At 40.5% G+C, this 26,987-nt stretch overlaps 1 protein-coding gene across 1 annotated transcript; it reads left to right on the top strand.

Moving 5' to 3' along the window:
* Positions 1 to 1,270: 1,270 nt before the first annotated feature.
* btbd3b (BTB (POZ) domain containing 3b) lies at positions 1,271 to 8,291 on the top strand. The gene is made up of 4 exons (XM_034898708.1): positions 1,271 to 2,242; positions 3,270 to 3,360; positions 5,201 to 5,319; positions 6,050 to 8,291. Exons 1-4 carry the CDS (start codon positions 1,932 to 1,934, stop codon positions 7,080 to 7,082), a joined length of 1,554 nt encoding a protein of 517 aa, XP_034754599.1. The 5' UTR covers positions 1,271 to 1,931; the 3' UTR covers positions 7,083 to 8,291.
* The last annotated feature ends 18,696 nt before the right edge of the window (positions 8,292 to 26,987 follow it).

The following is a 26,987-nucleotide window of genomic DNA, read 5'->3' as shown; positions in this document are numbered from 1 at the left end:
TGCTATTGCTTGTGGATGTGGTTACCAAGGTAACATCTCTAGTGGCCAGCAATTTAAGAGTATGGTGCCCTGTAATGTTGGTTCCATGTTACCATAGCAAATGTCTCTGTTCTCCAGCACACACTGTACAAGGGAGCTTAGTGGTCTAACGCTCCTCAGCGCAGCATACACTAGGACAGTTAATTAGGGTTTATGGGAAAATCCATACTGTGACAGTGGTTTAAGGAAAACATCCTCAGTTAAATGTATTCACCTCATACTGCTCTTTGTCGGTTTGGATTTTTACTCTCAAAAATATACCATGCAAATTAACAAATATTAATAGTAATAGTGCTACTTAAGACAATACCAAATCAAATTATAATTATTACAGTGAATGATAGCATTTTATAACATTTTACACCACCAAAAAGTTAAATCAGCCCAGCGCTTTTAATAGAACTTCCACTGCAGAGGACCAACTAGACAAGAAGAGCAAAGGAACTGTATGCATTATACATTGTGCAAAGAGTGCATTACATTTATATCCCCGTGTATTCTCCTGAAGCGATGACTTAACAAGCAAGCTTAAGCACAAGCACACATTCTTGGTTGGGGTTGGAAGCAGTTGGCTTTTTAAAAGAAAGTCTCTGGTATTTCGAAGCAATTTCATAGCGATTTCACATATTTAAAATGAGAAGAAAAAAACTAGACATTCATTCAAATCTAAAATATTTAAAGATACAGGAGTATAACATTACTGTTATATGCTACATTATCAAATTCTAGTAGTACAAGATCAGCTTGTGTATGACATCTGTTTTTCACATGACTGTCACGGGTCTATACAGTAAATTGTATGTGGACTTGCATCTAAAAAGGTTTTACACTGTTCAATCAAAGCAGCAAAGATCAATGCAATGCAAATTCAACTCTTTGCATGTATTTATGAAAAAGCTCATCAGAAAAAGAAGTATGACTGTCAGAGAATAATTTAAACAAAATATGCCCTGAAAATGAATTGCCCATTTAAAATATAAAAGGGAGTCTATATTTACTGTAGTGCAAACTGAATGCTGTGGCTCCAGGTAAAGCAAACACAGGAAGCACAACTGTAGATAAATATATCATTGTTATGGGGCATGGCTGTCACTTTAATTGAGACGTTGACTATTGCATATTCAAGTATGTGCTGCACTAGGCTGCATTAGCCAATCATGAATGCTGTGCGCTGTCATTGGCTGAGCTACAGAGAGAGCCGTGAACTGTGCTGTGGGGCGGAGGGGGGGCTCTCCATCTCCTCTGCGCTCTCCCATTCAACCTCTGTAGTCAGCAGAACGAGTGGCAGAGCAGAGCTACACAGCATCCACGGCTACAGCGTCCTGCGGATGCCTGTCCTCCATGAGGGGAAAAGAGAACAAGTGTTGGAGAAAAAAGGGTAGATCCTCAGATGAAGAGAGACTGAAAAATGAAGCACAGAAGGAGTAAGAGTGGGAAATAAAAGGAATTGAGTAAACACTGCTGCCTGCCTAAGGACCACTGCAGCTGCACTAAATCTGGGGCTGTCAGGCCAACCCTCAGCAAAGCAGTGAGTGAGAGACACAAGGGACCAGAGGAGAGAAAGAAGTGATTTAAAGAGCTGATCTCATCACTCTGGACAAGCAGGGATGGGAACCCCGAGAGCCGCTCCGTCAGCAGATCAAACTCCACTCAGGAAAAGTGCCTTTGGATCACCAGTCTGAGTCTTCAGAGGAGTGAAGAAAAGGGGCAAAAAAAGAGAGTTGTCCTGTTAGTTTCCTGAAAGGAGAAGCCTCGTAAAGGAACTCTGATTACACTACTGCTGAGTACAGCTCAAGTCTGTTCTGTCCCCCTCGGTCTTTCCTTACACCTGCCGGCTTGTGGTGAATGTCTTCTCTTCGTGCAATCCCACTGCTCGGCAGTTAATAACACTCATGGTCGATGCCAAGGGAAGGAACATGAAATGTCTGACTTTCTTCTTAATGCTTCCAGAGTCTATGAAAAGCAAATCAAGTAAAAGCTCCAAGAAAGCGAATGCCAGTGGCAGCCCCAAGCTGCCCCCTGTCTGTTATGAGATAATCACTCTGAGGAGCAAGAAGAAGAAGAAGATGGCAGCGGATATTTTTCCCACCAAAAAGCTGGCATCCACCACCACAGTGCAACAGTACCAGCAGCAGAACCTCAACAACAACAACACCATACAGAACTGTAACTGGCAAGGACTCTACTCCACAATAAGAGAAAGGTAGGTACAACCAGCAAGCCTCCTTCTGAACCAGGAAACATTACTGCTTCTCCCAACAGTTTTCATCAACAGTACATTCAGGCAAGAACAATCTGAGTTTTAAATTGCACATTTTATTAAAGTTCAATAGATGAGAGCTGCATGTTCCACTGCATTTTTTCCTGCCAGAATCTCCATTACATAAAAAATGTATTCCAAAACACAAGTAAGGTAATTACTCTTGTTTACTAAGGTCTGTGTGTCTTTGTGTGTGTGTGTGTGTGTGTGTGTGTGTGTGTGTGTGAATGTGCCTGGGTGTTCCCTCTGCCCTGCCCTCAATCTGCTGGGGGTATCAGTGTTTACACCCTCTCCTGTTCCTGCAGACTTTGCCGCTTTGACATAACAGAGGGCGGACAGCCACCGGGTGCGTTTGATATGCACAACAGGCAGAGGCTGCTCTGTACTAAAAGCAAAAATATTTACCTTGGCTTATCAGTAAAAGACCACAGCTGTCCAGAGCAGAATATGGGCTTTCCAACATGGCTTTGTTGTCTCTCCAGAAATTCATGGGGCTGTTTACCCCCCCTTGTGACATTTTCCACTATTCAATAATATATGAACACAGTTATATTGTTGGTCCCATTCTTTCACAGCAAGGATTTTCCATTCCGTTAATTGTCTTGTTTGACCGTTTTAATGTAGATGTAAAGAGTTTAAGTGTGTTTTAGTGTGCTATGTAAGACTTTTAATTCAAGAAATGTTGTAAGTGTTGCCCGAAGCAATTGGGACACTTACCAAAATCATTCAACTCGTCTTAGAAAAGATAAATATATATATATGTAATTTACTATTTTAGTTTGAACTTCTGGAAATGACTAATTAGTTTATGTATTATTAACATAACATATAATTAGGTTTTTGTGCATTGATCTTTCTTTAATCTAACCCTTACATTTTAAAGCTAAGCTTTTTCTCCTCTTCTAAAACACAGGGTGAAATATATCAAGTTAATTTTCTCCGGTGTTTTTTTATGTCTTTCTCTTTTTAGAAATTCAGTTATGTTCAACAACGAGCTGATGGCAGATGTTCACTTTGTGGTGGGTCAGCCTGGAAGGACCCAGCGGCTGCCAGGACACAGAGTAAGAATTTCATCAACTAGTAAAGTCCCGGTACCAGGGAGGAAATTAGCAAGCAAACAATCAACAAGCCAGGGTTGTTCATATCTTATCAGCATACAAATAATCTTCCTCATTGCCAGCAGTAATGGAAGTTAAATCCTTTGTGCTCCACTCTCACTTCTGCACCACTGTGTCTTTTCTAGACAGTCCTCAATTATTTATGTAAATGAGGCGGATGGATAGAGGCACAGAGTGAGATAAGGAGGAAGGGATACCCTCTTAAGCAGTCATCTCACATCGAATGGATTGCCTTTGTCTCTGCTTTAACTCACCTTTTGAGAGATAGTACTCAACTTTTAATCAAACACACCTAACAGCGCACAGTTACAAAGATAAGGCATAGAGTAAGATGCATTCAACTCTGCATCTCGCATCCTAGTTTACTTTTGTAATTATTAACTTGATTAGCTTTTGAATTCTGGATTGACAGCACAATGAATCTACAATAAATAGCCATGATTATTATAATTGGGCCCATGTTTATGCCAGTGGTAACATGCAGGTCCACATGCTTCTTTGTTTAGTCCGCCCTATGACCTCATTGCTTTTCCAAGATGTTCACATAAATAATTACGGTTTATAGTTGCAGAGACCATGTGCCTCATCTAAAGGCACATCATAATGTCTACTCTGTTTGAATATGATTTTAACGCTCACATTAAATCTAGTAAGTGATTTTGCAGCTATTAATTTGGCTTGTCAGAAGAGCCCTACATGGGTCATCTTTTGTAGTTCTTTTATATGGGACCCAAATGTATTATCTATGATTGGTAGCTGCAGTGCACTTCTTCTTTATCGAAAGCAGTTATGGAAGGACATTGAGGATGACTTGACTGCACTTTATGCTGAGACATTATGCCATTGGGATATAATATAACGATGTTCAGCGCAGCAATGTTTATTGTGTCCATTTGGCAGGAACTCAGATGTGCATTATGATTTCATTTTTTCCAAAGATATATCCTTACAAGATAGAAGATGGAGGAGTGATTGTTGTGGACATCTGTAAAATATAATGAGTAAAGAGGTGGAACTAATCTTACACTAATACGCAGTATTTAATGTATGTACACGTCCCTTAATGAATATCTGTGTGTAACAACAATGGCATTGTTTTCAAAAAATATTATTTCCACGGTCTATTTTAGATTGGGTTCACTGCAATTTCAAGAGACAACCTGTGTGCCTTTTTTGAGAAAATGTATAGCACCCACCCACACACACACACACACACACAGACACACACACACACACACTTGAATTTGGGTATAATAACAGAATTCATAGTCTTGAATACAGTGCTTACCGCTGGAATTATTAGTAGCATTGTGTTGCATCTGATTTCATCATAAATTCAGATAAGTCATTAATTTCACTAAATTAAACTTTTGCTGCCCTTTGTTCAGTTATGTTATTAAGATTTCCTGTGTTTTTTTTGTTTTTGTTTTAAATCAGAGGCAATCCAGTTCATTAGAAATCCGCCTTCCTGTCCTCAGGGGAAACAGTAACTGGCTGAGCTCTGCTCATTACAGTATGTGAGAAACTCAACAGGTTCAGTCTCTCCAGTGATTAGAATTGAGGCATTGTTTAATATCCACACACAGATTTGTGTTTTTATGTACAGTAAGAGCTACATGGGAACTAATTGTATTTAGTACTATTCCCTTTTCAAATAATCATTCTCCTTACACTGAATGTTACTACATGTCACGTGGTTTCCAGTAAAATCCTAGATGAACTACAGCCTGTTTTCATTTCTCTTTTAACTCTATCCATTTGATTTCTATTCTTCCTCCAACAGTATGTTTTGGCTGTGGGCAGCTCAGTGTTCCACGCCATGTTCTATGGTGAACTGGCTGAGAACACGGATGAAATCCATATTCCAGATGTGGAACCAGCAGCATTTCTGGCAATGCTGAAGTAAGAATTCTCCTCTGTTTCACTGTAACTTACTTCAACTGGCCCTGTTCATGTGTGATTTCTACAATGATCTTTGAACAAATAGTGTCTTTATGTACATAACTGCTATTTTAATTTGATGTTGGTAGAAAAAAGCAAGGTTTGATGAAACTAGTTTATATACCTATCTCTGGCACATTTTGGATAAACCTGTTTTGCTACACTGCCAGACAAATGATTCTATTCTATCTTAAAGATAGAATCTGTATCTGTGTATTTTCACATCATTCATTTTATTCTACTTTCTACTTCTCACAATAAATCACTCCATCCTCCTTGCTTTTCCTCAATCCCGTTTATTCCAGAGTTTTGTTTGCCGTGTCCTTGCAGGTGAGCTATAGTAGGCGGTAGATGAGGGTGTGGGAGGAATACTATTTTGTTGGCAAGTCTGATTAGTTTGCACAGTGATTTCACTCTCCTAATAATACCATTTCATTGTTTTCCAACATGAATATGAACAGACACAGCAACGCTATTGCTTACTGTACAATATTGTTATATCAGTCTGTTTAAACCATTATCAATTACAAACTTCAAATGAAGTTATCTTCCTCATATTTATCGTAACCTCTCCTCTGTTTTTATTATGTAATTATCTTCTTAAAACACGTTTACGTCGTATTGCCTGTCATTTCTCTGGTGTTTGGTCTGTTGTCTATAAAGCTGAGAAAGTCACATTTTATGTCAACAGGTACATTTACTGTGATGAGATTGACCTGAGTGCTGACACAGTGTTGGCCACTCTTTATGCTGCCAAGAAATACATTGTCCCTCACCTGGCACGCGCCTGCGTCAACTTCCTGGAGACCAGCCTGAGTGCCAAGAATGCCTGTGTGTTACTCTCCCAGAGCTGCCTGTTTGAGGAGCCGGAGCTGACACAGCGCTGCTGGGAGGTGATTGATGCCCAGGCCGAGCTGGCGTTACGCTCAGAGGGCTTCTGCGACATCGACGCCCAGACCCTGGAGAGTATCCTACAGCGAGAGACACTCAATGCTAAAGAGATAGTGGTGTTTGAGGCGGCGCTCAACTGGGCTGAGGCTGAGTGCCAGAGACAGGACCTTACCTCGTCGACTGACAACAGGCGTAAGGTTTTGGGTAAGGCCATGTTCCTGATACGTATCCCTACAATGGCTCTGGATGATTTTGCCAATGGAGCAGCCCAGTCGGGCGTGTTGACGCTTAATGAGACCAATGACATCTTCCTGTGGTACACGGCAGCCAAGAAACCTGAGCTACAGTTTGTAAGCATGCCTAGGAAAGGCCTGACACCCCAGCGCTGCCACAGATTCCAGTCCTGTGCCTACCGAAGCAATCAGTGGCGCTACAGGGGCCGCTGTGACAGTATACAGTTTGCAGTGGATAAAAGAGTTTTTATTGCTGGATTTGGACTGTATGGATCCAGCTGTGGCTCAGCAGAGTACAGTGCCAAGATTGAGTTGAAACGTCAAGGAGTACTGCTGGGACAAAACCTCAGCAAATACTTCTCTGATGGCTCCAGCAACACCTTCCCAGCATGGTTTGAGTATCCAGTTCAGATCGAGCCTGATACTTTCTACACTGCCAGTGTGGTCCTGGATGGGAATGAGCTCAGCTACTTTGGACAGGAAGGGATGACAGAGGTGCAGTGTGGGAAAGTGACATTTCAGTTTCAGTGCTCCTCGGACAGCACTAACGGCACGGGGGTGCAGGGGGGACAGATTCCTGAGCTCATCTTCTACGCTTGACAAACCATGTGCACACATTGACTGAATTTCAGTGCACTTATGGAATATAGAAAATGATCACTTTGTGCATAGTGTCACTTTCTGGTATTTATTTTTGTCACAGACAGGCGATAGGGTCTTGTGTGATTTTGGTTTCAGTAATTGGTCCACTTGAGTAGGACCAGGTAGATGTCTAACATGTTGGATTGTTCAGATACATAGATGAACAAAAGTCCGGAAAAATTTAAAATATCTTGCACTAGATGTGCATGTACATATGCATATATGTAAATTCTGAAATGTATATGATGACAGAATTGTGGCCAATGCGGGCCACTAAGATATCTTATATACTTAATATGCTATAGTATGTTTATTATTTCTATGCTTGCGTAGAATGCACACATATAGCAATACTTGTGTGAAAAAGGCTGTATGACACTCAATACTAACATAAAAGTTCATTAGGTATTTGTATTTGAGTGGTTTCAATTAAATCTGCAGCTTTTTGATACTTTGAAACTAGTACGGGGCACTTAGAGCAGCCTTGAGGGGTCTTAGATTAGGGGGCACTAGATATAATGAGACACAGAGCCCATACAGCATCTCTCTCTCTGTAGCATGTTGCTCTGCACCTGCACTCATCTCAGTCACTCCAGTGAAGTTTCATTTAGATATGTATCATATTTACAGTGAAATGTGATCAACGTTCACCACTACACAGTAGAGTGGAAGATTTGTTTGGTTTAATTGGTCTGCATTGCAGTACTGCTCCATTTTCAGCTAACGTGTACTACTTGTTCTGGCGCCTTGGTTTTGTTTACAGTAAAAAGATCAATGATTGATTCAGTGTAAGCAACTGTTTATCTTATGGACTTTTACTTATTTTTTGTTAAAAACTGTTAACTGCTGAACACTCTCTCCCAATGTGTTACATGATTATACAGTATCAGTATTTGCATACTGTATATGCTAGAGAATTGCACTGATGTTGGTTAGTAATCGAATTGGTTATTTTGTTTTACTTGTGTTTTTTATTGAGGCAGATTATTTTTGATTTTCTGTGCTACTGGATATTTTTTTCTGGTGTAAGATGAACATCCAAAGGCATTTGCTGATGACAGTGGGTGGGCAAACTGGTGTTCATGCCCTGTGTTTACGTGCTACAGTGCTGGGAGACCAACGAATGTGTATGATTGTTGATGATGCAAATAAACAAAACAAATTGTACAGTCTGGTTGTTAATCCCATCAGTAATAAGCATTAGAACTTCACACCTTGTCTGAAATTAGGAGAAGGGGACAGATGATATCCTTCGGCAATGCAGGGATTTACAATGCCAAGGAGAGCTGTCTGATGATTGATGATCCCTGTCTTCATGCCACTTATAAACCCTTCTTTCTGTCTGTCAAACTCCATCTCTAGTCTGTATCCCACTGAACTACACAACATTACACTTCCCCCTCCTTAATATGAATTTTAATAGACTAAAACTGTAAAGTATGGCTTTTTGATGTGCAATAACTTCTGTAAAGGTCTGACGTCATAGACAGCATGTCAATCATGCTGCATGCAGAAAGCACAATCTTGAACATCTTACACTTAAAAAATATGGAATTCCCAGCATATCACACTAGCCCTTTGACCCTCGGTCAATCTTATGTGCCTGTCTGTGCCAATAACGACAAAGGACAGCAAATCTCGAAAGAGGATGTCTACTCCTGTTCGTATCTTTGTCTTTTAAACAATCTTGAAATGGCACACTTGTGTTTCTAGAGGAAGCGCAAAGTTCTAATCACAAATACAATTGCTGAGGCACTGACAATGCAATGGATTAACAAATACACTTTATTTTTTTACTTTTGTCAAAATAAGATGAGTCATTAAGTGAATCTCAAGACAAACCATATGTCATATCTCTTTGTGAACAGTAGTTTATGTTCAAAAAGATATCACTCCTGGGAGCGTATGGCAGGTACTTGATTACCAAGGCACTCAATAATGCTGAGACCAAGTTTGACATCGCCAAAGAGCATGAAGCCCTTGATGAATTGAGCTCAATATGTTAGGGGAATTGGTGCTTCTGTGCGATTTTTCATGATTGTGGCGCTAATGTTGTAAGCAAGATCATTAATTGCACTGGAGGCAGCGGGAGACTAGAATGTGCCAGGAGTCAAAAGCAGGCCTGCTTTCAACAGACACACAGAGACACACTGAGTTCCATTTTGCAAATGTAGCAGCTCTATTGCAGCAGCATTACAAATCAGGTTCAGTTTACAGTGATATAATACGCCGTGTAAGAAGCATTTGTGTCATCTCTGAAGCAAAAACAAAAAAGACCTTTCCTTATTTTGTTTTCCCGAAACAATTGCCACTCAAGCCCATAGACCTGACATTTGTTGGTGTTGGTCACAGTCAGCTTAGAAGGCAGAAGCGTTGCCAGCGGCTACCAGCTCACTGCCAGAGCTATGACGGAAACAGCTCTGGATCTGTTGGATCAATAGCAAGACCTAAATCAGCAGTTCTGTTGGCAACTCTAATCACTTGCAATTATCCTTTAAAATATAGATCAATTTTAGACTTACTATGTGATAGGCAATATTTAGTGAAAAAGTAGTATTCTTTATTTTATGAGAGGTGACAAATATTGTGGTAAACCAGTGTAATTATATGAATGATGTATAAGATATACCATGTATTACTGATCAGGAAGTCAGTGTAGTAATACAATATTTTAGGATTACTCACTCACATATACAGTGCTGGCATCCTGTTGCTGATTTTACCACTTACATTTTAATACATAATTCAAAGTGTTTACAGTCTTACATCTGTGTTTTGCAGTATAGAGGAAGATGAAATGTACTACTCATCAGTAATAATATATTAGACTGTGAGTTCTGTACATACCATAGATAGGTTTTGGAATAAATTTAGGGTTTAGCGGGGTATGGGAAAAAGGGAACACATAGTTGGTGGATACTGACACAGACACATATTGTCCAGGAAAGTCTCATTGAGGGTTTAATTACTGTTCAATATGAATTAAGGATGAAAAGATTCAGTTGGACTTGAGGGAGGAATGTGGATTACCACTGATCAACATTCTTAATTCTCTAAGATTGATTGTTCCAAGTGCAGATAAGTCTGTGCCAAAAAGTCTTTTGTATTTTAGGAGGGGTGGTGTTGTTTCCTTAATCTGTGGTTGACATGCTGCACAAACAATCACATCACTAACTACTGGGCATATTAATGTGGTGCGGGGTTAAACAGGATATAAATGTCTCCTAAATTAACCTAACTGAAAACATACCACTCAAAGGAAAGGAAAATGGTGAGAGGAACCACATTGTTGTTTTACCATTTCAAACATCAGTCTGTTCACTGCAGGCAATCACATATCCACTCCTCAACATCCTGAAAATTTCCATCCTTGCAAAATTTCAATGAATTAATAATGGCCAAAGAGAGGAGGGAAACACAGCTGTGGGTTTATAGAATTCATCAAAGAAAATAATTTAAAAATCTTTTATTTTTAATTCAACAAATCTCAAAGGAAATCTCGGAGCCCTTTTCTACTACGTTCCCTTATAACATATGTTTTTTCCAAAGGTGTACGTGTATCTTTACAACAAAGTGTACTGCCGCATTCCAAGTGCAAAAACTGCCCAGTAAGTGTAATGAGAGCATCTGGCAAGGGCTGCTGAAGGTTACAAGGAATTGCTGTAATCCTGATAGATGTAAGGGTATCTGAGCCCCCCACTACCCTGTTGTTGCACTAACCTCAGCCTACTGGCAACCAGTCAAGCAGGAGCAAGGCAGGGGGTGAGAGGAGAATGGAAAGGGGGAGACAGAGGTAAGTGACAAGTCTGGTCTGACTAGTATTCAGGAAAAGAGCTCATTCCCTTTACAATTATCACATAGACAATTAGTGGACAGTCTAAGTGGCAATTTATCACACGTTAAAATGGCGTAAGGTCACACAGTTCCGATAGAAGGTGTGGGTGGAAGCAGTTAGAAAGCAGGAGTTTGATTGATGATAGCCAAATTCACTTCTTTGTCCTCCCCATTTCCAACCCTGTGGTGCTAAAGACCTGCAAAACGCAAGCGATATTATTTCAAATAATCTCCTATCTCAGAGCTGGTGCCTCCAGTCATGCCGCCGGGATGCACTGAAGTATGGAGTCTGCGACCGTGTGTCTCATTTATCTATTTTCTTATTTATTCAATGATATCAGGCATAGCTGGCCAAGGCATTGAAAGACCAGTTTTTAATGCTAGATTAGCCTGTTATTGCAATGTCGCTCAGCTCCAGATGGATCAATATGGCTGGGATTTCTGGAGGTAAGCGTTCCTTGTATCATGTGAATTATGATTGCTGAAAAGAGTGGAAATACGCTTCTGGTGGACAATGGGAGCTGCAGGGCCTATACAAAGGAGCCAAAACATTGTGACAGAGTATCAGGCACACACTGGAAGTATATTATATTACCTTTCAAGGGCGCAGAGGTAAATACCCTGTTTACATAATTGTGTGTTTGTCCCATGAAACACGATTCCAGGAGGTATATGAATGCTGCACTCAGACAAAAAGTAGTTCATTCACGTGCACTGAATGCTGAATTTGTTGGTGATGCAGTATGGTAATCAAGCTATTTATTCCCACAACCATGGTATCGTATACCTGTCACCCACAGCCATTACGGCAAGGCTTGATCAAAACCTTGAATGTTGGCAGCTTCCTACTGAGAGAGGTGATGAGGGCTGAGCATGCTATTTTTTGGATGTACTCTCGAGCCTCTATTCATACTGCAGAATGTCCTCTAAGGCAGCTCCATGGCTTTGATAGTATGGAGTGAGAGGGCCCTTTTCTCCCCAGGGTCTGATATAATGAGGGTGAGCTTACTAAACATGATCTGCGGCTCTCTTGAATAAGCTACTTGAAACAGCTCGAGCCTGAAACAGTACAACAAACAGCACTGATTCATTTGTACACATGCTCTCGCACTCTACCTCTCTCTCTGTGAGCTGTATCAGGGAGGGCTAATGTGTTTTAATGTTGTGGAGTGATTCAGAGATAGAGAAAGAGCACAGAGAAGCACAGGAGTCTAACTCTGTGAGAGTTCATTCAAAACAGGAACATAGGAAAATCTGGTTTTCCAGTTTAATTATTTAAGCACAAAGAAAATGTGAAGTGGCAGATTTTACATGATTGCAGTCATGATTTGCGTTTTTAAATATGAATACAAATTCACTGTATAGTTATTGCCAGAAAAATGCTTTAACTGTGCTATTTCTCCCATTCAGTCTTTATCTGCTTTAGGATCTTATCACTTGGCAGCAGGGAGTCTGGTAATCACCAGAGACATTATACTGGGAGGAAGGTATTTCCTTTGTCAAAAAAATCAGAAATATCAACTAGACTAGGAGTCAGCACAATGTAACAGTGCTAAAGAAAGAAAAGCTATTCCTGTCCTTGAACACAAATTTACAAGGGTGAATTTTATTTGCTGAATGTCTATTTTCTCTCAATTTAACCTTAAAATGACCGCATTTCCCACACTAGCAATTTCTGTTTGAATTTTGGCACTAAGTATAACATCATCCATAGAAGAGTGATATTGCGCCCAAGTTCTTTGAAATCCAACTGAGCTCTACCAGCCTGCTTTTCTGGCCTAATTTAAAAAGTGGAGCGCTGTCTCTTGTTCCTCTGCCCTTTTTCATTTCCTGTTTACCACAGGGACTTAAACATCCATACAATTAGCATTGTTCAGAAACGCATTACCAAGGTGTTTCTGTATGTAGTGATTTTATGTTCAATCAAAGAGGGATTGAGAGTTATACACCTGCATTCACACAGCGGCTTCACATTTCCATGAGCTTTTCACATCAACATTGTTGAAACGGCACGATCCCAGCCTAATTGTCAAGCTGTACCTTTATATAACCTTTCAGAGATTTATAGGAGCTACAATCAGTGTTCACCTGACCTAACTAAAACTCTTCCTGCCTATGCTTTTTTGAGTTGAGCTCCAAACTATTTGCTCACTGCCCTCAAAAATGGCCTCAATTTAAGCTTCACCGTGCCTCACCTTCCCCTTATTTCCGCTTCCCTTTGACATACCAAAGCATTTCTTGTTGAGCTGCTGGAAATAATCACAGGACATGAGATGAATAAAAGTGCCGTGTTTTGTGGAAGTTTTCCGAGTTTCACTTAGTGTGTTTTGTATTCTTGTGCAGGCAGCCTAGCTTAAACTTGACACATTATACAAGCTTTGTACAGAATAAAGCCAGGTGACAGCTCTGATAAATAAAGCTGCTTATACTGTAGGTCCTATGACAATAATGAAATTATGCATGTATAGATAAAGAGAGCATCAGACCTTTATTTAAAGCGCTCATCCCAAACAGACCCACTGTCTGCAGGACTGTAATTGATGTGTGTTTGTACTGGCAGGCAATCATACATGTAGACAGGCGTGGGTTCAACATTATTTATTTGTTTAGGGGAGGTGGAATATACGCATCATTTGTTTTTTCACATGGTTGTAAAGGAGGAAGAACACTATGATAGTCAATGTGTGGGCAGACATTTTAGTGGCATTTCCACTGAACCTGTGATGCTGTCATGTTTATCTAGTAGATGGTAGCAGTGGGATTAGAGATAGAATAACAACAAAGTGTTTAATCATGTTTGTAAACCACAACATAGAAGTGAGATTTACAGTTTTGCTATGATAAATGCTGGAATTGACATATTTTCTATTGACATGTTGAGCTTCTAATTTTCACGTGTGGAATTTGTATCTGTTAAATAATCTATGAATGACTGAGAGAACTAAATGGAAAACAAAACGGGATGAAAAACTTTGGATTCCCAGACAGAAAACTTGCAGAAGATCTTGACCACCGCGAGGCAATAAAGAGTCAACAGAGAGATGTAATATCAACCGACCAGTGGCACATCTAATTCCGACATCGTAGGCTTTCAATTATTATGTTGTCACCCAAAGCAGCACTAAAGCAAGCAGAGCAATAACAGAACATTAGCGAGCAACCACTGCTAAAATACATCTGCTTGCAATTCTTGCAGAATTAGCATTTGTGAATGAAGGTGGAACAATATAACATAGTTAAATATGCTTAAAATGTGCAAGGTTATGAAAAGTGCATTGATACTGTAAGAAAGTACTATGTGAATAATTAGTATCTTCTATCAAGTACCACTAGGTTCATTAAAAATACAGAGTTTGTAGTTTTTGCAGCAACAGATTTCTCAGTTTACAAGAAACGTGAATGAGTTCCAAAACAGGTTTTGACATGCCCCCTTAGCATCTCCCTGCAATGCAAAGAAGAGACGCATGAAATATCAAAAGGCCACGTGCGTCAGCTCAACAAGATTGGAATGGAGGGGATTTTCCTCCAGTGCGCAGTGCTGCACCTCCAGCAGCACTTATGACCATGGGGAGGAGGAGGGGTAGCTGGAATTCCATTTCTCAATGATAGAATTCTTTTCATCATGCCTCTTTTGCATAACAAAGGTGCACAAAATGCATTATATATGGTAAAGTGTAACTGTGACCCGCCACACGTAGGCCGTATTTCCAACACAGGCCACAATTTCCAAGAATAGAAGCTTCTGCACAATATCCATCATTGCCTTTGAGAGGTTAAAAATATCCCCACCCACCACCACCTCAACATGACAAGTATGCAAGAGTTACTAACCATACATTTAATGTGATTAGAGTGCTCATGTAATTTCAAAACGATTTCATCCAATGACTCTAATATGCAAGGAGTGCACATGGACTGCTGTTTCCTGATGATATTCTTCCCGTACCTATTTGAATACATTCTTTTAATTTGCTGTGTCATTAAAGCCTGTGATGGTGACAATGACTTGTTTTTTCCGACCCTACACAGTTCAGTGAAGCACAGAGAAGGAGCTGTTGGTTTGTAATATTTCATTAGAGGTCTATTATGCTAACAAAAGGGATGGGATGAATAGAAGGGCCATTACAGCTGAAGATTCATGCCAGGTGTCACTCTTATTTAATCAAGCCACTAAAGACAGAGAGGCGGCCTGAAGTAAAGCCTATCAGTAACAAGCCTGACTGCAGATGACAAGCGGCACAGTAACCTGTGATTAAAGGGACATACATGAGGCTTTAGGGCACCTCACCCTGCATTACAAAGACTCGGTGGAATCTCAAATATACTACATGTGTTTGGATATTTACAAATTAGAAATCATTTGATTAAAAGGTAACAGATCTTCACTTGAAAAAATGTAGCAAAGAAGACAATGTGCATTTGTTATTTACATTTGTTTGTTTTCATGATAAACATTGTGGGAGGTTGAGCATATGTGCAGGTTTTACTCAGCTCTTGATAAAGGAGATATTTCAGTTGCTCCGTGCCACACTGGATCTGTCTGTGGCTGAACCAACTGTGATCAATAGCTTCCGAAAGTTTCATTAACTAGCTGTCTAAGTTGACTATTTAGATTAAGCTGATGGCTGATAAGGTTTGAACTCATTCCAGATTCCCTGAATACAATAGTCTTGGCAAGAACCAGAGAAAGCAACACAGGTCTTTGTACCAAGGCCTAAATTAGGAGGTTGGATTAATGTTACATATCAAATTAAGGCTACAAACATTTGAAATGTTCAACTTAAGTTTTGAAAGTGTAAACTACGGTTTTGAAAGTGAAAAACCATTTTCAACCTGATAAGAGAAAATGCCACATACAATATTACATAAAGTTAACTGTTCACGCAATACAGTAACGTGATCTATTTCAATTAGATGGATACATGGTTAAATGTAATTTGCTCTTACCAGTGTATTGCTGTGTGTACTTCGTCCACAGCAATCCCACCAATCAGTCCCAAAACGTCCCACTTAAAGTAAAAGCCAATAACATATTCTTTGTTCATCTTTACAATCATCCCCCCAAAACAAAGCAGGCAAATTGTATGTTCTGTATGTTGTGTTAAAATAAATTAAATGTATTAAATTAAATAAAAAATGTTAATTGCAAAAAAAGATAAGCAGTGTTAATGTTTGATGTGTGACAGTAATCTAAACTCATACTCAGTGGAAACTGCAGCTAAATATATCTTAAAGGGAGAACGGTCGACTGATCTTAAAGAATCAGCGGGCACTAGTGGGAATGAATGTGGACACAGGCAGACACATTATATAAATTATACTTAAGCAGTGCTCTCCAACTCAATCTGATATTCAATACAGTACTTCAGCACCTCAAGAAGATTTGCAGGATTAGAGGTTGTAAACCTGTCAAGCTCGATATATTGATCCCCCCCTCACTGAGAGCTGCATTCAATTTCCCAACAATTAGACGCACCTGAAGGTTAATATGATGCTTTGTTAATTCGTTGTGTTGACTAAAAACTCTCTCTCTCTCTGTCCCCCTCCAAAACATACAGTTTCTTAAGAAAGTTTACACACCCAAGCTAGAGTTGATTAAAGAGGAATAAAAAAAAAAAAAAAAAACATCTTTTGGAAATTGATGCCAATGCCTTAATTAAAAGAAATTAGGAAAAAAACACAAATTTTCTTTGTAAATGAACAATGTGTTGTAAATAAATAAATGTTCTTCCTTAAAATACAGGGTGCATAAGTATACACAACCCTATCTAAAATTCCTATAGAGGGAGGCACATTTTTATTTTTAAAAGGACAATTATTTAATGGATCCAGGATACTATGCATCCTGATAAAGTTCCCTTGGCCTTTGGAATTAAAATAGCCCTACATCATCACATACCCTTCACAATACATAGAGATTGGCATGGTTTTATTTCAGTTAGCCTGATATCTGGTTTGATTTGCATTGAGAGATGATCTTATGGAAAGTTCCCCATGCCTATCCCTAATTTTTTGAATTAAGGCATTTTTTTCTCCTCTTTTTATTCAACTTTAGCAAGGGTGTGGAAACTTTCTCAAGCCACTGAATGCTGTTGTAACTCTGCCAATCTGTTTCTCTGTAAGGGTCAAATCCCATGCATGAGGAGAGGCTCTCTCTCACAACATTGCCAGGTAAGCATTCTAGATCATTTCTAGGCAACACTACTGACTCAAATAAACTAGGTTGGCCTACGCTATGACCTTGTAACAACACTTACTCTTCCCTTAACCACGGTACGTTTTTAATAGGTCTGCCTGTAGCAATTTTGTTTCCATCCACCCCCACCTGGTTAATTACATATTCTGAGGATGTTGCAGGACTTATGGCTGTGTGAGAATGACATTTCTCTCATGGGATCTGGGGGATATTTCTCTGGTGTGGCATACATTGTGCTCCGAGAAGTAGAAATGACAGCAACATTTCATGGTTGAAATGAAACCCCCATAATGTCATCCATTTTTATTCATAAGAAGCTATGACCTGCCTCTCATTGGTTTCTGTATGTGAACGCAGAGTGGTGGAGGGGATTTTTGTTATAAATCATGGACAACGGAGAATTATGGGGTCAACATAAAGTGACAGTGTATCCAAGCATGAGTAGCACATGTGGCTTGATGCAAAGCTCACGTGTTTATTTTATACTACCTCAGCCACAGCCAGCCCAATGAATTCATACATCCTAATCTCTGCTGAAAGTGAGCAGCAGAGCGAGGAAGAGGCTGATACTGACCAACTAGGAAAGAGGAGATTGGCTACAGAGGTTTTTGCTGTTGTCTGCTATTTTAGGGGGAAACTAATGGCAACTGAACAGGGAAAAAATGACTCCAGATCCAGTAAAAGTGGCTAAAGCGGACATGGGCAAAAAAAGTCCTTCGTTTAATGCCTTTCCAGGTGAAAATGGGAGATAATGCTTGTAGTTACTGTCACAAAAGATCTTCTTATAATTTTTTGCTCTGGATGCATTATTATTATTATTGTTGTTATTATTATTAAGACAAGCAAACCTAACTTTTCCATCAAAGAGCCTTTTTCCCTGTTTCTACAAAGCTGATGTTTGAATCAGTCTGGGCTGTTAGAGTGTAATAATTGACTGTTTTAAAACTGCTTTTCTCTGTTCTGGCACAGTGAAAGGGTTTCACGTGGCAGCTGTACAGAGGCCACAGTCATCTAGAGCTTCCATTCTTGCTGTACAAGTTGTGCAATAATGAAGAAATTAGGCCTGATAGAAAATCTATTATAATAGTTTTACAGTTAATGTGCTATTTGTACTCTCTCGTTCTGCTCAAAAATGAATAATTAGTGGTCAACCATTTTTAACTGCTTACATCATACAGAAGTCAGTACTGCTTACTAGTAGAGCTAGTATTCATGGTGTTTTTTCCCCCCAGAACAACATTAACCTTCACTCCAATCAGTGTGAAAAAGTGACAGTAAATCAAAACACCTGTCCACTCTCTCTGCCAGGTTTCAGTCATTTTCACCTTCACTATCATATTGTCACCTCTACTACAGCTGATTCTGCAAAACGGAGAAATGAGAAAGAGTGTGAGGGGGGTTGTTGCATTTATGTCTGTTTGTGCATGTGCTAGTTATCTACAATGTGTGTATATTGCAGTGGATGTTACAAACTCAGATGTCTCCAATCAGTCAATATTTCAATGAGATTGATATCACTGCTTTGCCATTCAAAGGCTGCTGTCCTCACTGATGACTGATAATCCATGAGGTACAGAAACCAATGACGCATACAAAGAAGCGTAAATCCTGGATGAATGTCTGACATGTTCCCTCACCGCTACTGATTCACAACATTTCCTGCTTTGGTTGACGTCACAACGCCATTTTTTAAGGAGCACAGCGCACGTGAGGGGTCCCTCTACTGCAGCTGTAGCATATGTTTGTCTATGTGCATTAGGTCATCACTAAGAACAAGGAAAAGGTAATCTCTCTTACAGTCACTGAAATGTTTATGCAGCAGAAATCCCTCATCTTCCTTTTTACTCTATCCTGTAGGACTGCTAATTTAAACCATTAATTCAAAGTCATACTGTTCTCAGAATCTTTCCATTTTCTCATCTCCTCAAACACCCTCCTACTTTCCCCCTTGGTGGCGGATGGAGAAACAGTTGGGGGTACTGCCTCAGTAATTGGAGAAACCTTCTGAAACATGCAGATGAAGCAGGGGGAGATGGAGAGGAGCTAAAGTGGAAAAGGAAAACGAACCAGATTCCTAATTATCTGCCACTTTTTCACCTATTCCTTCTTGACAGGGTTAGAGTCGTACAGCGGAGGCTCCTTCTACTTCTCATGCTGGCCTCGGCATAATTAGGTGCAGTGTACAGGGCTGAACAGGGATTGATGCTCACATAAAGGCGTGAGCGAGGAGGGGGTTCAGCGGAAAGCTGCGGCTTTGATGAGAGGGTTAAGAGCACTGTCAGCACACTCACTCTTACACATGTTACAATGAAACACCCTGTCAGCTGACACACGGGCTGCCTTACATGAAACTTGGATGCAGAGCAGCAATAAATGTGTACACTAAACTTGCATCATGCACATAATATGGTCTGAAATATCAAATGCTTTTTTTCTAGTTAATCAAAGGCCAGTGCAGTTCCTTGCATTTTCCAAATAGGATGAAAAGAAGCAATCTCAATGATTACAGTGACATTAATTTCCTTTCAGTTGGTGAGAGGAGAATGAGATAGGCTGTCTGCTTTTCAATATATCTAACAGTATCAGAGCCTCTAATAGCAAACAGCAGAGGCAAGAAGCCTGCATGTGGAGATATACCGTAGTCAACTGCTTTTTTCAAATTACTGCAAAGACAATTTTGCTATTTGCATAAACATACAGCTAATGTAGATAAATATGAAATCGCACGTGAGGTGATTGTGTCCCTGTGAGTGTGTTTTGCTGTTTGCGCTGTTTCTGCGTACAAAGTCTACATATGCATATGTGAGTGAATGTTAAGTACAATTGCCAAACTAAGGTTGTTTTTTTTAACACCCAGACTGATCTCAGGAAATGGCGTATGTATGTCATGCCAATTCATCTGCCATTGTTGGCGTTATTAAGACTTTCGCCAAGAAGCCCCCGGGGATCATGTCCCATGTGTCACATTTCCTCAACTCACTTACTAAAGCCAACCGCGTTCTTTGTTTCCTAAACCCAACCCGCTTGTCACATTTACTAAACTGAACCGTCGTTTTCTTCTCGTTATAACCCGGCAAGTGGCGTTTACTGTATGTTTACACCCGAAGTATACATCATAGACTGGAGCTGTGCGAAAGGGAGAAAATCAGATATCACAATATTCTTGACCAAATAGAATATAGATATTGCAACGATATTCTGGGAATGACAAATGGTGCTTTAACTAAATTATCTTCACACCTAGATTTTAGATAAATAATCATCAGTAATGTGGACATAATGTCTAAGTGGGGAAAAGGCAAATAATAGCGCAGCTAGAACAGTCTGGTAAGTTCAGAAAAGTACATCACTTTACTGTAATGCCGTCTTTACCTAAACCAGTGAAAGACACCACTTATGTCATATCATGATATTACAATATCCAAAATCTAAGACGATATCTAGTCTCATATCACAATATCGATATAATATTGATATATTGCCCAGCCCTAGCATAGACATACACTCAGAAAGTTAAAAATGCGTACAGATAACACGCAAAGTCATGATATCATGTATTAATATAATATATGTATTAGGTGTGCAGTGCTTCCGAAAGTGAAAATGTAAAGCAGATGACCCCATGGGAGAGAGATGGTATCAAACATGCTTCAATCCAAACTACAAACGCTTTTGTTTTGTTTTCCAAAATGATATTGCTTTGTTTTCTTCAATGAAAATATGAAATGCTACTGTTTTTTCTACAGATGTCACAAGTCTATTTCCTGCACTATTTTTATCCATTTGTGTATTTCATTGTCTCTTATGCTACAGATTATTTCACGGTCATATTCTGTGTTATTTTCCCAAGCCAATTTCATCTTTAACAAACATACACACCTCTTTGCAAAAGCTCATTCCCACTGAAATGATGAGAGCAAAAGCTCGGTGGAGCATTCTTCCCATGGTTAAGCCACCTTCCCCAGCTAAAGGAGGCTCAGCGCTACCCGTCTTGCAGGGCGCCGGGCTGTTCTTATCGCCCCACCATGAGGCCGTAGAGGGGTAATAGGATTGTGACTCACAAAAAAAGCGCCATGCTCACCAAGCGGGGGGGGGAGAGGCACAATTCAGCATCATGAAAGCAGAGGAGCAGGCGGGGAGGATGTGCTCTCCTCGCTCCATAAATAACCTTGCTAAATTGCAGGCTTTGGAGGGTCAGTGGGACACTGGTCTGCCAGTGTATATCTGGAGGCCTGAATATAACCCGTAATCCTGAAGCCCAGAAAACGAACAGCACAGCAGTTACGGGAAAATGTATTTTCTGCAAAATGGTAGCCTTAGTGTCTATGAGCTTGTAGAGAGACTGTGAAAGAATGAAAGAAAGAAAGAAAGAAAGAAAGAAAGAAAGAAAGAAAGAATCCCAGCAACAGCACAGCATTCACTTTGTACTTGGAAGAGGAAGATGAAAGCAGCACAGAGTTGGGGGGTTGGGGGGGGGGGATCGGATCCGGATCACTTTGGTTTTGGATGCCGGCTGGGTGTGACTTTTACCATTCAGCGAGCACTCTTGGGGTTAAGCAAGCATTCCAAGATGAAATACTGACTTTAGAAGTTGCACAGACATCAGTGATGATATTGAATGATATCATATAATATATAATGAAATCAGAATCCTGGGGCACCAAAGTGAAACAATGTTTTTCCATTCACCATTCTACAGTGTGTTCAGTGCTGCAAGCAAAACCATTCCACCGGTCCTCAGTTAGGTGAGTTGGTGTGCAATTTAGCGGCGCTCATGGGAAGGGTAGTAAAAGGCACTGCAGGTGGTGGAAGACTGGGATGTCCATGCTGGTGTTTTGATAGAATATAAGTGGCCTGAGGCAGTGAGCAGGAGGGTTATAGTGAAGATTTGGGGTTATTATTGAGAGGCAGGCATGGTATAATAATAAAGATGCACACAGGCATGGGCTTGATACCTGTATCAGATTAGTGAGATGGGAGTCTGTTGTGGTTTGGGGTTTTTGTTTGGGTGTGTGTGTCTCCCTTTCCTTGGCCTCCTTGTGTTTTTTGTTGGTTTTCTCCATGGTCCTGTGTTCTTGGCCCTGTCTTATTCCCCTGTGTTTGTTTGTTCTGCTTTATTTTGGTAGTCACTTCCTGTCTTGTCTTGTCTAGTCTAGCTTCACTTTGTTTGTCTGATTGTCCAGCCCCGCCCTAATGTGATGCACCTGATGTCTCACCTGTTCCCCGTTACCTCGTTACCTCTTGTATTTAACCCATGTGTTTCCTTTGTCTCTTGTCAGATCGTTCTGCCTGTCATGCCGTCGCCCTGTGAGATTGTCCTCTTCGCCGTACCCTTGTGAGTTATCCGTGTGCTGTCACCCTTTTTCCCTGTCTGTTTGTTCCTGCCAGCCGGCAGTGTTCCGTCCCGCCATTCTGCCAGCCTGCCTTATCCTGCCTGTTCCCAAGCTATCCTCTGTGGTCCTCCCCGTGATTTCTTCGTCAGCCCCCCGTGAGTTTCCCTCTGGTTTTGGACTGCTGCTCCCCCCTGTGCTGGGTCGGATTTATGTTTGGACTTTACCCTTTGCTGATTCCTGTTGAACTGTTTTGAATAAACTCTCCATGACTCAGCTTATTCCTGCCCCCTCGTCTCTGCGTTTGGGTCCTCCTTCCTGTCCCACAACAGAGTCCTCCCCTCTAGGACTGATTACTTTATCTAGAGGACAATAAAGCATACAACACGCAGCATAGATCATTAAAAAAAAAACTTAACATTTTGAATGCAATTACTGCAAATAAATGCATTGCTCACTCTTGAACTCCTAAATCCAGCTGACACGTCATCTGTGGTAGAGGCAGAGCTGGAGGATGATGGGGGATTGTCATCAATTTCCTTGGTGGAAGTCACTGAGGTAGTTAAACAACTCCAAAGTGGCAAAGCCCCAAGGATTGATGAGATCAGTATATGAATGCGGGAGGCTCTGGGTGTGGAGGGGCTGTCTTGGTTGACACGCCACTTCAACATTGCGTGGAGGTCTGGGACAGAGCCTAAGGAGTGTCAGACCGGGGTAGTGGTTCCTCTCTTCAAAAAGGAGGACCAGAGGGTGTGTCACACTTTGCAGCCTCCCTGGTAAAGTCTACTCGAAGGTGCTGGATAGGAGCGTTCAGCTGATAGTCGAACCTCGGGGTTGAAGAGGAACAATGCGGGTTCCGTCCTGGTGGTGGAACAGCGGATCAGATCTTCACTCTTGCAAGGATCCTGAGGGAGCCTGGGAAGATACCCAACCAGACAACATGTGTTTTGTGGATTTGAAGAAGGCGTATGACCGGGTCCCCCGGGGGATACAGTGGCAGGGCCTTCTAAGGGCCATCCAATCTCTATATGACCAAAGCGAGAGCTGTGTCCAGGTTCACGGCAGTAAGTTGGACTCGTTTCAGGTGAGGGTTGGCCCCCGCTATGGCTGCGCGTTGTCACCAATCCTGTTTGAAGTATTTATGACCAGAATATTGAAGTGTAGTTGGGGTGAGTAGGGGTTGCAGTTCGGCAGGCTCAGGATCTCGTTGCTATTTGCAGATGATGTGGTCCTGATCATCGGCCTGTGACCTTTAGCACTCACTGGATTGGTTTGCAGCCGAGTGTGAAGCAGCTGGGATGAGGATCACCTCTAAATCTGAGGCCATGGTTCTCAGCAGGAAACCGATGGAGTGCCTTCTCTAAGTAGGGAATGAGTCCTTACCCCAAGTGAAGGAGTTTAAATACCTTTGGGACTTGTTTGCGAGTGTGAGAACAATGGAGCGGGAGATTGGTCTGAGAATCTGAGCAGCGGTTGCGGTTTTACATTCCATTTATTGCACCGTTGTGATGAAAAGAGAGCTGAGCCAGACGGCAAAGCTCTCGATCTACCGGTCAGTTTTTGTTCCTAATCTCACCTATGGTCATGAAAGCTGGGTCACGACCAAAAGAGTGAGATCAAGGGTACAAGCGGCCGAAATGTGTTTCCTCAGGAGGGTGGCTGGCATCTCTGTTAGAGATAGGGTGAGAAGCGCAGTCATCCGTGGAAAGCTCGGAGTAGAGCCGCTGCTCCTTCAGGTCGAAAGGAGCCAGTTGAGATGGACTGACTTTGAAATATCGTACAATTAATAATTTATTTTATTAATCAATAGTTGAAGAAATAAAAGAATGACTTCTTACAATGAGTACTTAGTCAACAACACTAAAAGAAATTGAAATATTCTTTTAAAAAATCTCCATCATCCAAAATCTGTTTTTCCTATTAAATAAAGTTGTACTGCTTTGCAAATTAAGATTTCAGTTACATGTGTAATTGGTATCACACCAACTGTGGAATTTCATTTTTCATAATCCCAAAGGCAACAGCATAATAACAAACCAGAGCTGTGCATTAAAACTGAAATCAATCTAAAAAAGCATATGCATGAAATTATGGAAGCATTTGTGGCAAAACAAGATTGTCAGCCAATGTCACTTGTGTCACAAAGGACACTGCTTCTGTTTGCCCGGTTTGCTGTATTCAATTTATTTCTTGACAGGCTTATGAGATAAAGTGACGAGTGGTAGGAGATGGCTGTCAGGAGGAGACAGGGTCTTTCTTCTTGCTGCCTTTTGGTGGCTATCAGGCCTTCTAAACTAGCCGAGAGCATGTCTGCCACACTGAGAGAGTCAATAGCCCTCACAATGCAACAAACCCCCTTTTTGTTTTGTGACTGACACCGATTCACCACACATAGTTGCTGTTAAGTATATACATGTCTTAATGGGTGGAAAGGTTTTTGCCTTTTGGAGATGACAGAAAAAATAAACAATACAAAAAGACCGAGCTAAATCAGTAATATCTACCTATAAGGTAAACTGGGAGATGGTCATCAATGTGATAAATGGTAGAATAGGTAATAATAACAGATACACCGTTGTGTTTTGGTGACACTGATTCCGAAGCAGCCTGAGAGCTTACAATGACTCACTTTAATATACACACACACATGCAGCTGCATGACAGAATCTTCAACACAGTGCCAGAAGACAGACAAATACTGTGTATATTATGTGCCAAATCAGAAAATCTGCACTGCTACTGGTGGAATGTATATATTGCAATTACATGTAGGGCCTACAAAGCCAAAATATGTTAGTGTTTGTAAATTTTTGTACCTCAAATAAGCTTTCATGTGGTAGCTTTCACATACTGCATTTGAATATTCAAATGTACCAAATGTACAATGTGAAACTTTTACTGTGTGAAAGTTTGTAAATTATTTATTTTTATTTTCTACATCTTGCAGGCGTTGATGGTCACTTGACAAGCTATTGTTTTTTTGTCATCTAAAAACTCAGCTTTCTGTGCACAATGATTTTCTCTTCTCTATTTTTACGTATGGATAACATCTGTCGTTGGATTTATTTCTCCAAACTTGTCACATGAAAGGCCGATGTTGCTTCCTCTTCTAAAGTTTCTGTCGTCTACTGTCTGAACGATCTACTAGTCTGATCTATGGGGTTACAGTATGAATTTGATCAATCGGAAATTTCCTCTTTATAGTGATGTTTTTCTCAATACACTGCATCTTATATTAATTCTCCTCTTCTTCCATCTGGTTTTTCTATTCTTGTCTATCCTTCTGTTTTTCTTTTAACTCTTGTGTGCGAGAAGTAGACATACTGTACTTTGTCAATGGGTGAGCTTATGCATCAAGGCACACAATCCTGTTAGGAATTGGCACAGCTATGTCCATTTGAAGCCAGTCAAAATATTACAGTCTGTTCACCGATAATGAGCAATGGACAAAATGTAGCCCATAATGAGGCTTGTTTATAAATCTACCTAGTGTAGTATGTATTGGAAAAAAGCCAAATGGGTTAAGCACCCAGTTCTGTTTGTGTTTTTGTGTGTGTGTGTGTGTTTGTGTGTGTGTGTGTGTGTGTGTGCACACGGTTATTCCGGTTTGAATCTTAGCAGCAAGACACAAGTGCTATTGTGACAAACTGATTGGCTTCACTAATATGAGCCAACAGCCTGATCAAGATTCAGCAGGTGTTCTGCGTGTAGGAGACTGACGTCTGCTTTGGGGCCATCTATCAGAGCTAAATGGCAGATGGTCGTCTCTGTGGCCAGGCAGGAAGTGCACTAACACAATCGCTGCAAAAACACAGGGTGCACTCTACCTGCTGATAATCCACTTACACACAGAAAAAGCTGTTTTAATCTGCTCGCTCCTACCCTGCCACACGACAAGGCCAGGCTCCATGCTGGAGCATCACCATTGATCCACTGCACACATGTACACAGGCTGAGCACTGACAGGCCTTCTTATAATGAATCCCTAATCACTCTTGTATGTGAAAGGATCACAGACAATTAATACAAATAAATATTTTTCTGCTGTGTTTTATTAATTATTTTTCTGCAAATTCTATGCATGCATCTGGTTCTGTTTGGAGGAAAGGTAGGAATCAGGTATAATATATATTGTGAACAAAACCCTGATTTAATTGTACTTCTGTTGTCCACAAGCACTAGACCCCAAATCAATTGAGGATTACATTTACAAGCCTCCTACTATTATCACAAAGGTGCTAAGAGAAATCACACACTTCTTGAATAACGCTTGTGCTCAAGTGGCACTGGCACACAAAATAAAATACATATACTCTGAGATTTGTGTAAAGAATAATTAAACATAACTCAAATAATTATTAATAGCCAGAAACACAAAGGTCTAAATTGTGCTGTATTCTTGCCTGTTTTAACATGGTTTTAATGTTTTGACCAAACTATAGTGCATTTGCAATATTGTTTGGACTATATTTTTATTTGAGTTGTAGTTGTTAAACGTTCTGT

The sequence above is a fragment of the Etheostoma cragini genome, chromosome 17 (genome assembly GCF_013103735.1).
Source record: "Etheostoma cragini isolate CJK2018 chromosome 17, CSU_Ecrag_1.0, whole genome shotgun sequence".
Classification (NCBI taxonomy): Eukaryota; Metazoa; Chordata; class Actinopteri; order Perciformes; family Percidae; genus Etheostoma; species Etheostoma cragini.
Note: the sequence above shows the minus strand (reverse complement) of the source record. Positions and strands in the feature narration are given on the sequence as shown.